Source organism: Charadrius vociferus, unplaced genomic scaffold (assembly GCF_000708025.1).
Source record: "Charadrius vociferus isolate BGI_N301 unplaced genomic scaffold, ASM70802v2 scaffold475, whole genome shotgun sequence".
NCBI classification, from domain to species: domain Eukaryota; kingdom Metazoa; phylum Chordata; class Aves; order Charadriiformes; family Charadriidae; genus Charadrius; species Charadrius vociferus.
The window spans coordinates 2,727,905-2,743,244 of record NW_009648337.1 but is presented as its reverse complement, the minus strand read 5'-3'; the positions used below and the strand labels follow the sequence as shown (position 1 = coordinate 2,743,244).

The 15,340-nt window shown below is 41.6% G+C and overlaps 1 protein-coding gene across 1 annotated transcript in view; it reads right to left on the bottom strand.

Annotated features, from left to right (window-relative positions):
* Positions 1 to 15,340, bottom strand: part of ZNF423 (zinc finger protein 423) — a 192,716-nt gene that overhangs the window by 87,533 nt on the left and 89,843 nt on the right. Inside the window, exons 3-4 of the mRNA XM_009885072.1 lie at positions 10,413 to 13,636; positions 3,330 to 3,414 (exon numbers count right to left, since the gene is read on the bottom strand). Coding sequence (XP_009883374.1) covers positions 3,330 to 3,414; positions 10,413 to 13,636 — 3,309 coding nt within the window. The remainder of the gene's footprint in view (positions 1 to 3,329; positions 3,415 to 10,412; positions 13,637 to 15,340) is intronic.

The window sequence follows — 15,340 nt, the reverse complement described above, 5'->3', positions numbered from 1 at the left end:
CCCCCCCCGGCTGAAAACATTTCTAAACAGATCCCTTCCTGGCTAACCACAGCTGAGGAGGTCTGTGCTGCTGCTTACAGACCTCCTACAGGCCCCAGTGTAAAATGAAACAAAACATCTACCATTTACCTCCTTTGGGGATGTATCCAGCCTGCGCCTTCCCCCGGGACCCTGCACAGGACCCAATATGCCTCTGTGTTTGTGCACAGGATATGAAGGGCTAGAGTGCAGAAGGGTAATTTTTCAAAGCGGTGTGTGGGAGTAGCACTGGAAATTCCCTGCATACTGCTTTGAAAAAAATATACCCCCTACCTCCATGAATTATTAGCAGGGCCTCCGACTGCAGGCTGAGAAGCCAAGAGGTTGAAGAGGGAGGCACAGCCAACTTAACTGGATGCACTTCTTAAGACTACGATATAAGGAATAACTGAATTCTTTAATCATATTACGGACACTGATACTTAAGAGGTGACACTGCTACAGAGCAGGGATTCCTTTGTTGACAGTCACTGCAGCAGAATAAAATGAAGCAAGTGCTTAGGATACCTCAACTATTGATTTTGTGTTTCTCAAAGTATGAGAACAAAGTGCTGCTGAGAGGTCTTGGATTACCAAAAGCCAAGGGTTTTTTTACCTAAAAATTACATGTCAAGGCTAACTTCATTGTCTTGGCTCACTTCAAATTCAAAGAAGAGATAAAAATCTCTCCCTGGAAATGCTTATCCTACTCAAACTCTTATCTTAGATTGGTATCAATCATTCATTGTCCCCAGACAGCATCTCAATGACTATATTAAACCAGACACCTTAATTGTAGACAGATACAAGTTCATTGAGATGGATCCAACCCTAAGCTCCTGAGGCGACACAGTCTAAGGGCAAGCTCCCCCCCGCCCTCAAAACACCTGTATGTTCACCCTGGGATCTCAGTGTCCCCCCAGCACAAACAAATCCTCATCTGTAGATCTTAAATTGACAACGATGACATTAATAAGTCCTGTGACACAGACCTGGGCTGCAGGAACAGCTATATTAGCTTCTTTCTCTCGCTGCCCATCTGGCTAGACTTGGTCTAACACACAGAAGGGAAACTCTTGCACCCCTTATTTTATAAGTGATAAAGCAGCCTGAGCAGTAAGGAGGCATGTGCCCGTCTCTCCTACGGCCTGAGTAAGGGCTCAGGGCTCTTGGGCTTTGAACAAAGGGCACAGGATTGCCCAAGAGGGAATCCATCACTCTCCTTACTATTACTGACCCAGCACTATGCAAATTAACAAAAAAAATCTGCACAGCATTTATCACTGGAAAAAAGTTGATATCTAGTCAGCGATATCTAGTCTCTCCTTTCCCCTTCAGTATTCTCCAGTAAAGAGCAAATACCAACAGCAGACTCACTGACAACACCTTTTCGGAAGCAGCCACACATCCCGAAGGAGAGGGGGCCCCAAGTGCCTTGTGAACTGAGATGCCCACAGCAGGAGGAAGCCTGGCTCCACATTAAAGGTTTCTATACTTCACTCTTTCTTAAACTGCACCAAAAAAAAAAAGTGATGACTTGAATTTAATGAATGTTCTCAGTCCATATCTCAGCAAAGCGACACAAAGACATGATACCACAATGGAATAATCACACATTTTTTTACCACATCCTGGTATTTACAATGTTCTAGGTGTACGGAACTAAGTCTGTATGCACCTTTGTATTTATACAGAGTTCTTCCAAATATGTATAATAACTTACGTACAGCTTCAAGGAAACAAGAGGTACAGTTTTCACAAAAAGCAGCACCACACTTTTCTCAGCCTCCTCTGCCTTCTGTTTTCCAGCACCACTAATAGTGAACCTTGCAATGTCACATATATCATTGCGTATTATTCCAGACAGCACTAATTTGGGGGTATACGTAAATAAACTTCACACATAAGTTACTGGGAAATGAACAAATTACATCTTTCCAAGAGGAAAAAGAATTCCCCATTCGAATCAAGCAGAACCTTAATTCAGCACTTCATGACCTTTGTATTTAAAAATCATTTATTAGCTACTGGATCACAAATTAAGTTGAAACAAGCGCTAAGCTTGCCTACGGACTTCTTTCTTTCAGGCTTCTTAAAAAAAAATCTAGGGGGGAGCTACATGAAATCACTATGGTCCAATTAACAAGGATCTCACTCTTCAAGCTTGCAAACAAGAGATTACATTAACACCTGCTACAAAAGCAAACATTTTTAGATATCTTCATCTTAACCTGCTTGACATTGATTTCAAACTCCTGCCTGGCTCTCGGATGAAAATTATTGTGACTGACATGTATATTTTTCATTTGGGCATGGGGGTGCGAAGACTGCGTCAGTCCGTGTTTCTGTCTCTCTGGTATTTATGCATAATTCACTTCAAAGATAATAGGAGTTACATACATGCAATGATGGCAGAATAGTTTCCTAAATGTAAAATTGTTGAAGGAAAACCATTATGCTTATAGGAGATAAATGCTGCATGTGAACATACGAGACACACAGAGTGTGCTGTAGGGTCCTTGAAGGATCTCATCCAACATATGCCTACAGTGGCATGTGTGAGTAACTCCTTTGTGGTCTATGCATCAAAATAAACTGACCTCTTGGGCCAACGTATATATTTATAACATCTGTACAGACAGGAAAAACATTTCTTTGCGTTCATCAGAAAAGCAATCATACAGCTGCAGCAGAAATACAACCCATCGGATTACAATAACACTTTACTACAAACTCTTGCGACAGGACTGTAGTAGAAGGTAGACAAGCACTGATTTTTAAAACACTTGTATGTCTGAAAAGTTGAACTTTCTGAAGTCCAGAATTGTTGGAAAAAGAAGCAAAAACCCACTGAAATAACTCTGTAAGTGTTTTGTTTTGACAGTGTTCCTCAGGAATTCACCACACTTAGCTGGGAAAATGCTAGCAGTTAAATCTATTCAATGTCATGACATACAAAATTGAAACATAATTGCTCCTAAGTGGTTGACAACTGGCAAGTACTTTTTACATGGATAGAGAGAAATTTATGCTATCAAATGGAAGATACTGTCAAAAGTTTGATTTTAATATAAATGAAAATGCTACACGAGGACTCAAAAGGATAAGGAAAAAAGCTCAGCAGTAACACTTTTATAACCACATATTTAAAAAGCTTTGAAGTGAAGAATCATTACATCAAAATCATTTTCCTTGAAAGATAAAAAAAATAAATTACAGCATGAATATTAACAAGTTATTAGAATAGTGAATTTCAAAGAGTAGCAAAAAACAAGCAGCCGATGAGTGGCCTAGTTTAAAGAATGTCTTACCAATCATATGGTTAGCGACATGGATTTGTATCTCTCTCTCATTCTCAAAGGTCATCTGGCACTTGATGCATTGATAGGTCTTTTTCTGTTTAATAACCAAAAAGAGATTAGAGAAAACTGCACTGTAGCATAAGGCAAGTGTGATCATGAATATAGCATGTTACGTGCTTCAACTTTCCTCCACTGAGGCCTTTTCTGCTCATTTATCCCCAACAAGACACCAAGTTGGGCTGGGCTTCTCTGGGACCACGACTACAATCTCTAATTATCAGCCTGCTCTAGGAGAATTTTTAATTTCAACTTGAAAAATTTCAAATTATAGTAGTTGAAAATCTGATTGAGTACTTCAGCCATAATCAGGTTGCTCGTGTCATTTAACCCATTGCAGTAAAAATTCCTGTAGAGTGAAATGAAAGACATTGAAAGGTAACCGTTTTTTCAGAAAAAGATCAAATTTCTCAAAAAAATCCTTCTTTAGTTAAAACCAAAATACAGTAGGCAAAACACCTATAGTTACCTGGGGAAGTGAAGGACAAAAGGAAAAAATACATTTTGTAATGGTCTCCCACATCAGAAATCCTGGAAAAACTGCATTACCACAAAGTCTGGTTTCCTAGCACAATCTGTGGTGTATTTTCTCCGTCTCAAAGTCATACCAGGGAGGCTTAGCTGCAGAAGTCAGGAGATAGCGTGAAGAGGCAACTACATGAACCATTTATTCAAATAGGGAAAATGGGGTTTGCACTCAGATTGACAGTGGTGAGTGTACTCGTGCAACATGACAGGAAAAAATCCAAGAAATCATTTGTAGAAATGAAAATGCATGTTGACAAGTTAGACATCCAAGTTAGGAAAAAACCAAAACACTGATGCTAAGCTTTTGTACACTTGCAAAAACTCTCATTTGCCAAAGCAGACGTACAGTGCTTTGGTTTAATGTGCATGCTCAATTACTGCATGGGAATATGCTATGTAAATAGAGATCTTTTGACATGCAATTTAGAAAAAGTGGGCCTTTTGTGTCTACTTCTTCCTAGAGAAGAACCTTACTGCAACACTTGCCACCAGGCATGAGCACGAGCATGAGCATGTGGTCCGTATCCTTACAGCTAGAGCGGATGGCAGCAGAACATAGGTGAAATCTGCACGCGCTGGCCACAAGCTCAGTTAGCTGAGGAATGGATAGGAGTCCCAAGCCATAAGCACTGAGAAACCCAATTCAGTGAACAACACCCTCTCAACTGTTTTGAAGCAAAATATTTTGTGTGTATTTTTTGCGCACTTTAGATGCACGTTAGGTTTTTTTGTACAGCCTCCACCCCACACCTACATATAGAATCCCATTTTTAGGACAGCAGTAATAAGTCAGAAGTTTTGAGTTAAACAGAGGAGTTGCTGTCACCCCCTCCGCGCATGGGATCCAATTTCCTCGAGCACCTGCTGAGGAAAGAACAAATTAGGTGCTGCCGAGAGCTTCTTAACTACTTCCCATGTCATCAGTGGCAACAAGTTAGCCTGCTGGAGGTTAATGAACAGGCTGTAATACCATAATAACAAATGCACCAGCCTATGGATGTTATGCGTATTCCCCGAATTCTGCACGCAGTATGTGTTTGCACATAGGCAGGGCTTTCTAGGCTAAAATAACAATGGGTGATTAACATGATAATAGGAGAGGGCTATACTCCATTGGCCGAAACCTGACACAGCCAACCATATAAAAGGAAATAGTCTGGATTGGCTAGTTATCCCTAGGCAGCTCAAGAAAGTATCCTCCTGGAGTCCATTCAGAAATCAAGGCTGTTAATGGAAAAGCAGCTGGATTTCTGCAGCACTCTTTCTTGGGAATCTATTCCGGCAGACGAGCACAGCACACATACGTCCACACGTCCTCTCAAACACGCTGGCATACACATGCTGAGGGCTCCTAACTTTAAAAACAAAACAATACACAAAAACTCTTGGAAAAGAAAAATGGGATTGGGCGGTGAACGATTCATGTGGTCACATTTAAAACTTGAAACCTTCCTCTTCTTTAAAACTTCAAAGCTGACTAAGTTCTGGGCCTTGTTCAACACTTATCTCTGTTATGAGGGCTCCCTAAGTAACTAGCTAAGAAGGACAATATTTCAGCTCAACTCTATTTCAAACCTTTAAAGTTATATTAAACACAGACAAATGATTCATATTTTTTTTTAATTGATTTCGGTGCTTCTGAAAGCTACTTACTAACAGATCTGGAGACAGGATGTCTTTGTTTACCCACAGACCCAGTGCAAACTCCTCCACACCATTTCACAAACTTATAAAACACTCCGCTTGGCATGACCACCCCTCAGAGAAGACGGCAGATTTCAGACTTCCTCTGAGTATTATCTTTAGCCTCAGCTGTGACACATGCATGCAAAAGCACAGTTCAACTGTGGCGATGGCTCTTGTGATAGGGTACCCCACTTGATATGGCGTGAGGTTTATAAACGGCCTCATACAGGCCACGAAATTACTATAGCTAGATTGGCACTCAAATGTATAGGCGAGAGATGGAAGAGATGAATTTTTGGCTCATTAATAATTCTCTTTAAAAGACTGTGACAAAACCAGACTTCCATTCTTAGTAAATGGGGACCACTAGTTCTAATGCAAGGTTGTGGGTTTTGTGGCACCAAATATGATCTTCTGCTACCCTTTTTGTGGGTATCATGGCTTCACAAGCATTATTAATAGATCCATTATCTATTTTTAAAGTTTCACCTTGACGTGTGGTGACAACAAAGGTACCCAGACTCTGAGGAGCTAACAGAGTCTAGGTGATGGCATCTAGGTGACATAAGAGACCAGACAAGCAGGCATTCAGCCGAGAGCTCAATCCCCATTAAGTCAAGATACTCAATTCTAATTTTGGCACAACATAGTAGTATTAACAACAGAGGGTTCTGGCTTCTTTTGTGAAGTAACTATTGTTCCCATGGGTTTTCCAGACTGTCCTCCTTCAAATCTGGAAATGGTTTCCTGTTCTACAAAGAAAATATTCCTCCATTCAAGTGGATTTACAAGGGAAGAGAAGGGGTGCGGGGGAGAACAAAGAGAAGGAATTGAGTCCAAGAAAGTGTGCAGGAGAAAAGGAACTGAATAAAGAGCCCAACAGGATTAGTTCTTCCAACTTTCTATGCCACCTCCTTTGCTTCTTCAGTCCAAATAACCTAGGTGGGCTAAATATAGTAAGACCATTCAAGATGGAAATTTAGTTGAAGAGTAAGCATTTGCCATTGTCAACATTAAACAAGCATTGTTCATGATAACTATGGCACAAAATAAGGATAAATTCATTGTAAGAGAAAGAGCAGCCAGAAACGTGACTGTTTCCAGTATTACAAGAGGCAATGACAAATCTCAAGACTAAACAACTAGTAATGTTTCTCAAGACATGCACGTTCCTCTAGAAGACGTGTTAAAAGGAATTAATAAAATGTATTCAAAACTGAAGCTCCTACGCACAGAAATATGTTCAAAAAAATTAAAGCATTACCTCTAATGCGATCATAATAGAACAAAAAAAGGTCTCAAGCTATATATGTGCCAGATACCAGAATGGGACCTCCACTTGTGATGCTCATCTAAAAATATCCTTTCAGTCCTACCCAAAAAGAATAGCTCATGTAGAACTAACTATAAGAATTAAACACAAATTGATGTTAGACCAACCTTTTGCTAAAAAGGCATATTTTATTTATTCCTCTTAGTGATGTTCCATATAGAAGACCATCAGCTTCACTTAAAATCTCCTAATACAAATCCTCTGATGCAGATGTTTCCATGTACAGGAAGCAAAAACTTCATCTTTCTGGAAATCTACCTTTATTGATCATCGTGATTAGATCCTAGCTAGATACCCTAGAACCACAGGCAATGAATTCATAGATATTTCTTCCTGGTTGTTTGCCATACTAAAATGTAAGTGAAGAAAACGGAACAGAAGGTTCAAGGGTTATGTGCTTTCTTTTTCATTCTTATGGATATAAAAAAAAACAACCACAAAACTGCCAAGCAATTCTGAGTGCTTTTTGATCCTCATCTAGCTGTCTCCAACTGATTTTCAGAACAAAACCTCCAAAAATTCAATAGTAAAACCCCCAAACAAAATAGAACAAAATATTCATACTCCCTTTGTGGTGCTCTATCCATGTGCGTACATATGTGAACATAAATACATACAGTAAAAAGGAATGATTTTTTTCTCCTGCTCAATATCTTGTTTTTCCTCCCAAATATTTTCACTTTTTATTGATCAAGAGCTAATATTTATTTTCCTCATTCCTTCCACTTTGGGGTTAAATGATCTTTTAAGTTTTTTTCTGAAATTCCCCTAGGCTTCCACACTCTCTTCTTCCGTTCAAGAAGTATAACTGCTGACAGAGTGATTTCCAACATTCAAAGAAGTTACGTATTTTGTACATCATCATCACTGTTTCCATTTCCTTGGATTTCATTTGGCTTATTCTTCCTTACTCTGAAGTATATGCCTTGAAGTATATAATCTCCCTATATTTTCTTTCTGACTGTACCTTGTCCTAATTTTCAACTGCTTTTCTGTTTAAGAAACAAAAATCAATAAGGTGTTTAAAAAAGAAATGTAGAAGTGCTCAAGAATTGGAGAGAAGCAGCTCTTGTCTGGACATCTGCAGATTACTCTACATGCATTGTGCACTTAAGATTGCTCCAGTAAAATGGTATTTTACCTGTGCGCAGCATGCTAACAAGAGGACAAGAAAGATTGTGTTCAACTTGCTTAGCTTTGCTGTGAAGCGAATGAAGTTAAGTAAATGCTATTCTTGAAATACAGGGTTTTATCACCATTTAAAAGACAGCGTAATTCTTCGAAAACTCCTGTGCTAGGCAGACACAGAGGGCACTCATTGCCTTGAGAAGCCTGAGTGAAACACCACCATTTTCCACGTGAACTGATATCAGAATTCAGGTCTTGTACATATAATGAAGGGTAAGATAATGAATTCTTCCTAATAACAATATATCTGTTCCTGGGATGCATACTACAAAGGTCTCCAATATTAGCATACGTGCAGGCCATAGACACCTGTTGAAGGTACCATTTGCCATCATCACAAATGCTGATTTTTCATTATCTTCTACAAAGGAACTAAGACCTTTCCTCATGGGATGAAATTCAAAGCATTTACCTTATTGAAGAAGTTAAAACTCTCCCCTGAGAGAACAAGCATGGAAACTGTCACTGAAAAGAAAGAGTTAAAGCAAGAAATAAGAGCAGAAAATGGCAATGTATTCTGCTTCTGATAGCTGATAGGAAAGAAAAGGTAATACTTTGGGCGAAAGGCACAGCCATATGAAGTAAGAATTAGTCCTAAGAGAACAGAGGTGTTTTAAAGAATTTAGAAGGAAATAAAGGCCTGAGGAGGAGGAAGGAGAATGACCTAGCCAGAGCCCCAGCCAAACTCTCAAAAGGTATCACACTGAAGGAGGGATATTTCCATTCCTCGTTCTTCTGCAGAATTAGGTGTGTGTGCCTGGAGGCTTAGTCACACATTCACCACACCCAGAGGGAACAATATCCAGTTGTTTTACTAAAAAAGCATTAAAAAAAAAAAAAAAAAGAAATTAAACTTTCTGTGGGATTCGCTCAGAAGTCTGGACCGGGGCATTGAGGCCAGCGGGTGCTGGGGCAGGCAGTGCCATGCTCCGAGCTGGCCATGCACAGCCCGGCTCGGCCGGACGCTGCTGCCCCGCATGCCCCAGCGCTGAGCTGCACCTAACAAGTCCCGCTGGGGACACAGCCTACACCAGCTCTATTTGAGGCATCTCAGCCTGTGTCCTCAGGATGTACTTAGGGTCTTCTATTACTTCCTGAGCCTCTGGTGTTCTAGCTGAATAGTATTTTCTGGTTCTTTAATGCAGTAAGATGTTTTTGTGGGTGCTTTAATTAGCAGATTGACATAAACAGGCATCCACGGCTGGAATTATTCATTAGGAGTTGGGTGCCTAATTTCCTTAGATACTTTTGAAAATCTCACCCCATCATGTTTAATTAAAAATGTCAGATGATATCAATACTCAGATGTGTCTGCTGTTGGTCTCCTGAGAAGATTTCCAAAATCTACTTCTCATTCCATCTGTTCCTGACAGAGGAAGGACTGACTTGGCCCATTCTTGAACCAAAACATCAACAAATAATTTTAAAAGACTATAAACTGCAAATGATATTAATCTCTTGAGTAGGCTTCTGAAACCTTACTTGGATCTGCATGTTCCCAGGTATCTTGTAAGCTAAGAAATGGGAAAGCAGGCTGTCTACGAACATTAAAGGAGAGCACACTTATATGTAACCTGCATTAGACAACAATTTCCAGATTTGCTAAGAAAACTTCTTATCTTACAGGAGGGCCATGAAGCAGATCCTTTTAAAATCATACACACACACACGCACATAAGCACACGCTTATGGACACAGACATCCAAGTAGCCTCAATATGTTCACTCTGACAGACATCCACAAGGACAAGCTCTTTAACACAGAAATTTGTTTTAGGTGAGAACTTGGCAGGCAGGGTGGAATTCACTACATTTTTCCTCAAAAGTTCTTTTATCCTCCAGCTCATGTTTAGTTCCCTAGTAAGAAATAATCTCATTCCTCAAGTATGACAGATCAGATTTGTTTGGTTTGTTTTGTTTGGGGTACTCAGCATCTCCTTTCTTGATGGAAATGCCCCAGCTTTCCCAGATCTGCCAGTTCAGTAGCATCATAATTCATGGACAAACTCAATCCCCACCATTCAACCGTCTCAGCTCTCTGATGGTAAATCTAGGGCAGTTTTATGATAAAAAAACTGTTGCGCTGCCACTAGGAATCAAGGAGCCTGCAAGGCTGAGTAACATTGAATTTTTCTATGTGTGTTACTGCAGCTTTCCTTCTGTTCTGTTGCTTTCTATAGTAGCACAAGTAATTCTATAAAGTGACAGTTTAAAAAAAAAAAGGAACATCGGATCAGTTCTTAGTCACATCGAAGGTCTACATTTTATCCCTCAGACATTTTAAAGTTCAGCTGTACTTACTCTGGGAACAGGGGACGTCTGAGTACCTTTCCTTTGGCCACTAGTCTCAGGCGTCAGGTCTCGGTGGTCTACCTGAATGTGGCTTTCTAGGTCTTCAGCACTTTCAAATTTGACACTACACTCTGGACACCTCAGACTGCCACACGGTCTCTCGTTCACCTCCTGTGGAGTCAAGCCTGAAGACTGTCCATTGGTGCTCCTGGTCATGCATCCAGCACACAGGCCATAGGGAAGGCCATTCACATCCAACTTTACCAAGTCCTGCTTATTCCGGAACTCCTTCAAGCACAATGCACACTTGTAGAGTTTTTGCAAGGCCTGGCCATTGGGCGATGAGGTTGCAGAGTTTCCTGCCAATTTCTGCATATGGAACGTCCCATGAATTTTCAGCTCAAGGGTAGAGGTGACCGTCTGCATGCAGACAACACAGCGAAACCCGGTCAGGGAGTTTCTGAGATCTGGATGCATCTGGCAGTGCTCGATAAATTCCTCCTCGCTCTGCAGCGGCATTTTGCAGATCCGACATGTCCCTGTATCCAAACTCTTGCTGTGAGTGACTTTGTGCTCCGTCAGGGTCAGGAGCGATGGGAAGCGTTCCCCACAGATGGGGCACATGTAGTGTTTAGCTGGGCCTCGATGGGTCTGCATGTGCTCTCTCAAGCCATTTTCTGAGAAAAAGGTCCTTGAGCAGATATTACACTTGTGGCTACCTTTGATGAATTCTGCTTTCTTCCTAGAACAGTCATCCTCCCCAGGCCTGATGTTATGATCTCTCAAACGATGGTTCTGCAAGAGGACCTCCATAGTGTAGGCAGCCCCACAAATGTCACAGCCATACATGGGCTCAGAAGCATCTACATCATCCTCACTGGCTTCGTGACTGTTGGAAGTATCTGGATTCTTCATTAGCATGTTCTGGATATCTGCCCCTTCTGTCTTCTTATTTGTTGGGGTCATGCCATTAGCTGTACCATTTTCAGCGCTAGCATCAAAAACACAATGTTTTTCCCGCAAGTGCTTTTCAAGCAAGATGATGGCATGAAAAGCTTTGCTACAAAATTTGCAATTGTATTTTTTGCTGTGAGTTGTGATGTGGCACTGCAGTTCTACCTCTGTGCTAAAGGTCTCACCGCAGAAGATGCATTTGTGAGACTTTGACGGATTCCCCAAGTGACTATGCTTCACATGGATCTGGAGATCCACCTCCTTCCTAAAATCCCAGTTACAGGCTGTGCAACGATACATCTTCTTTTCATTGCTATGCTTGACTGCCAGATGCACTTGGATAGATACCTTGGAATCAAAAACTTCTTGGCAAAGGGTGCAGTGATACAACACAAAAGTATGCATGTCCAACAAATGCTTCTGCAAATCATCCACCGAAGAAAACTGTTTGTCACAGCTCTCACATACATAATGAGTTGAAGTTGTCATGTAATGTACAGTGAGATGTTGCAGAAGAGACTCCTGGGAATCAAAGTCTTCTTTACACTGAGGGCAAGACTGTTTCCTCAACAGCAACTCCAAATGCAATTTTAAATGGGTTTGAAAACTTTCAAAATTTGAGAACTTTAGATCACACTGATTACATGGGTATTCACCATTAGACACTGAGTTTACGCTAGCAGAAAGCCGTTGCCTTTTAGGGGAAGAGACTTCAACATCAGAAGAAACTGGACTCTGCTCTGCTTTTGACTTCTTATTGTGTGCCAGAGGAATGTTCTTGTGGTTTTCTTTAATATGCTTTGTAAGCTTCAAGATGGAGCCAAAAATGGGGGAGTTTGTGCAATAAGGGCATGAATAAACTTCCATAAAAGACTGTGTTGGCTGAATGACAGGGGAATCCAATTTTGAATTTCCTACATTGCAGTGAGTCTGCTGAATATGCTCAGTCAAGGTTGCTTCGGTCAGAAAGCCCATGGAGCACTGGTTACAGAAGAAAGCGTTGTTGCCATCTTGAGGGGTAGCATTTGGGCCGCAGTGAGTAATACGGATGTGCTCCTGTAAGCTATTAATATCTGCAAACATCTCCGGGCAGTAGTTACAGTGAAAGGCAGAAATGTTGCTAAACTGCATCATGGGATAGGCATGGTTTTTGTGCACCTTTCTCACGTGTTCATTCAAGTTGTACAGTGTAGGCATGGAATCAAGGCAGATCTGGCACGTGTGGCTTTGCTGAGGTTTGTCTGCATGAATAGTCTTCAGGTGGATCTCCAGAACAGCAAGGCTGTTGAAGTCACGCTTCGAGCAGTATGGGCAGCTGTAAGTAACTTTAGACCAGTTCTGGCCTTCCTCTCTGTCCACAGACCTGATTTTCTTTTGTCCCCTCAAAGGCTTTAAGGTCGAATCTGGGGTGGAACCTCTTTCCACCGACGCGCTGGAGTCGGGCGTTGCGCTGCTCATGGACGCCACGCTCCCCAAGACTGGGTCAGGGCTGATGCTGTGATTGCTGGAGTCAGGTTGTCTGTGGCTGTCCAAGTGGCAATAGACTTCCTCCACTGAAGAAAACTGCTCCGGGCACATAGGGCACTTGTGTTTTTTGTTGGCATGGGCTTGATGAATGTGTGAGAGCAGCGAGTTTTCGTCTGCAAATACTTCAGGGCAATGAATACACTGCAAATCTGCCTTCTCGGAAAGCTGTGGGTGGCGTGTCATTACGTGCTTCTCCAAATCTTCAGTCTGACTGAATGTCTCTTCACAGTAATCACACATAAAATCATCCTTCTTCACCTCTTTCTCAGTCTTTGCCATATGTTCCTTGTTCTTTTTATGAGCTTGCATGTGACTCTGCAATGAGCTGGTAGATGAAAACCCACGTTTACACACAGTACACTTGAACGGTTTGCTGGAGCTGTGGGTTTTCAGGTGAATTTTGAGGTGGTCGCTGCGAGAGAACGCAGCCTCGCATTCATGGCAATGGTACTTTTTATCCCCTGTGTGAAGCTTTATGTGGCGATCCCTACTTCTCTTGTGCTTAAAAAGCCGGCTACAGTAGGTGCATTTGAAAGGTAGTTTGTCACTGTGGATCTGCTCGTGCCTTTTAAGGTAGCTCAGGCGAATGAAGGACTTATCACAAAACTGACAGGGATATGGCAGGCCAGTCCCCCCTTCCTCCTCCCCGATGCCGAGATCACACCCATCTCCTATCATCTGAGTGGGTGATGCAACATCTTTGCTGGAGGGAGATGAAGCCACCCAGGAGAGTTGTGGGTCGTCATCACCATCTGTAATGGGAAAGCAGAAAGGAGATTAAAAACAATTCCCAGTGCATCTGTGAAATAAGGACAAAGCTCTCAACAACACTATGGGCTTCTGCTACTACAGCATTAAAAAAAAACCCAAGTAAAAAAAATCTCTCTTGAATTTCAAAGAGGTTTGAGAAAGAGAAATAAAAATATATTTGTACACATAACTCACAGATATGCCAACATATAGTATTAATAAAAAGCATTTTTCTTTAGCAGGTTTAACACCTGCTCACTGTACTGTAAAGCAATAAACAATGAATAAAGAAAGCAAAACACAATGTGCAACGAAGCAATACAAACATTTCGAAAAGCTACAGTGTTAAGTGATCACCTGTGATTTTGTGGGTCTTTTTAAATGCTACGTCAAGATGATTTTAAGCAATGTCTCCATTAAATAAAATCCTTCGGTTCTGTCTCAAAGCTGTAACAGAACGGAAGGCTGCTCAAAAGCAGAGTAGAACAGTAGGTGAAATAAAAGCACCAGATTTGAGACAGCTGAAGAAAATCACAGAAGAGATCTGCACCATTACCACATTCATTCATACAAAAGGTAATATTGCCTGCTTGGTACAAAAACAAATGAGCTAAAAAAGCCCAGAAAATCATCACTGAAGATCTCAAGACATCACAAAACAATCAACTTCAGGACAAACCCACAATGGCCCAGCCTCTCTTTTAATAACTATTTCCTTTGCTCAATATGAGGCTTTGGAAAATATTTTATAATTTGATATTACCATAAAGAAACATAGCACTAACACCAGCAGCAAAACAGTCATTTTAGGAAAAATACATAAAATGTTGGCAGCTTTCATAAACAGAATTGTTAACAAGAAACAGAAGAGAGCGAGTTCAAACATCCTAATTCCAATAAATGCGGAGATGTTGAGTGAAGCAAAAATGCCACTAGTCCGATATAAAAACTGAACCACAGAATGAAGCAAAAATAAAAGTCATGTAAATGAGGGAAGGCGCTGACCACATATACATTTGGAGATTCAGAAAAGGAACCGGTTCTCCAGATACGTTGTCCTTATAAAACATTTAATGTTCCTACTTCAGCTCTTACTAAAACAAACCAATAAAAAAATCCCCAACTGTGCGTGTAGGCTGCCACACGCGCACTCCTCGTGCCTGCCAACTACAGAGTCACCAGGCGGAGAAGAGCACATGTACGGCGGAGTAGCTCTCAAAGAAAGGCTCAGCTAATGAGGATATCACCACCGTAAGAGGCTAGCTCCCGTGGCACCGGGCGCTTTGGCAAAGACTACCTTTTTCATCCCAGGAAAAGAGAGAGCAGAGCTACCTGGGACAAACTGAGCCAAATAATCACACGCCGAACAAGTTTTCCAGCACGAAGGGGCTGCCTGGTTTCTGGGACACGTGGGTCGGGTACCCGCTCCCCTCGCCCCACTCTCCCCAGGGAGCTCTGTGCTCCTGTTTAACTAAACCTCCTGCTCCAGAGCGACGCTGGACACCGACAACACGCTTCCTCCCGCTCCCAAAATGCACCCCAGCTTTCGGCAAGCACCCGCACTTCTAAGATGCTCAAGGTCTTTGTGCTCAACTAACTCCTCCGAGCCTGGTCCAGCCCGAACCTAAAACACAGGCGACGAGCCCTGATTTTTACGTAAACTTTTCTCAGGCTTCTTTCCCCCAACCATGAACCGGTCTCTCTCT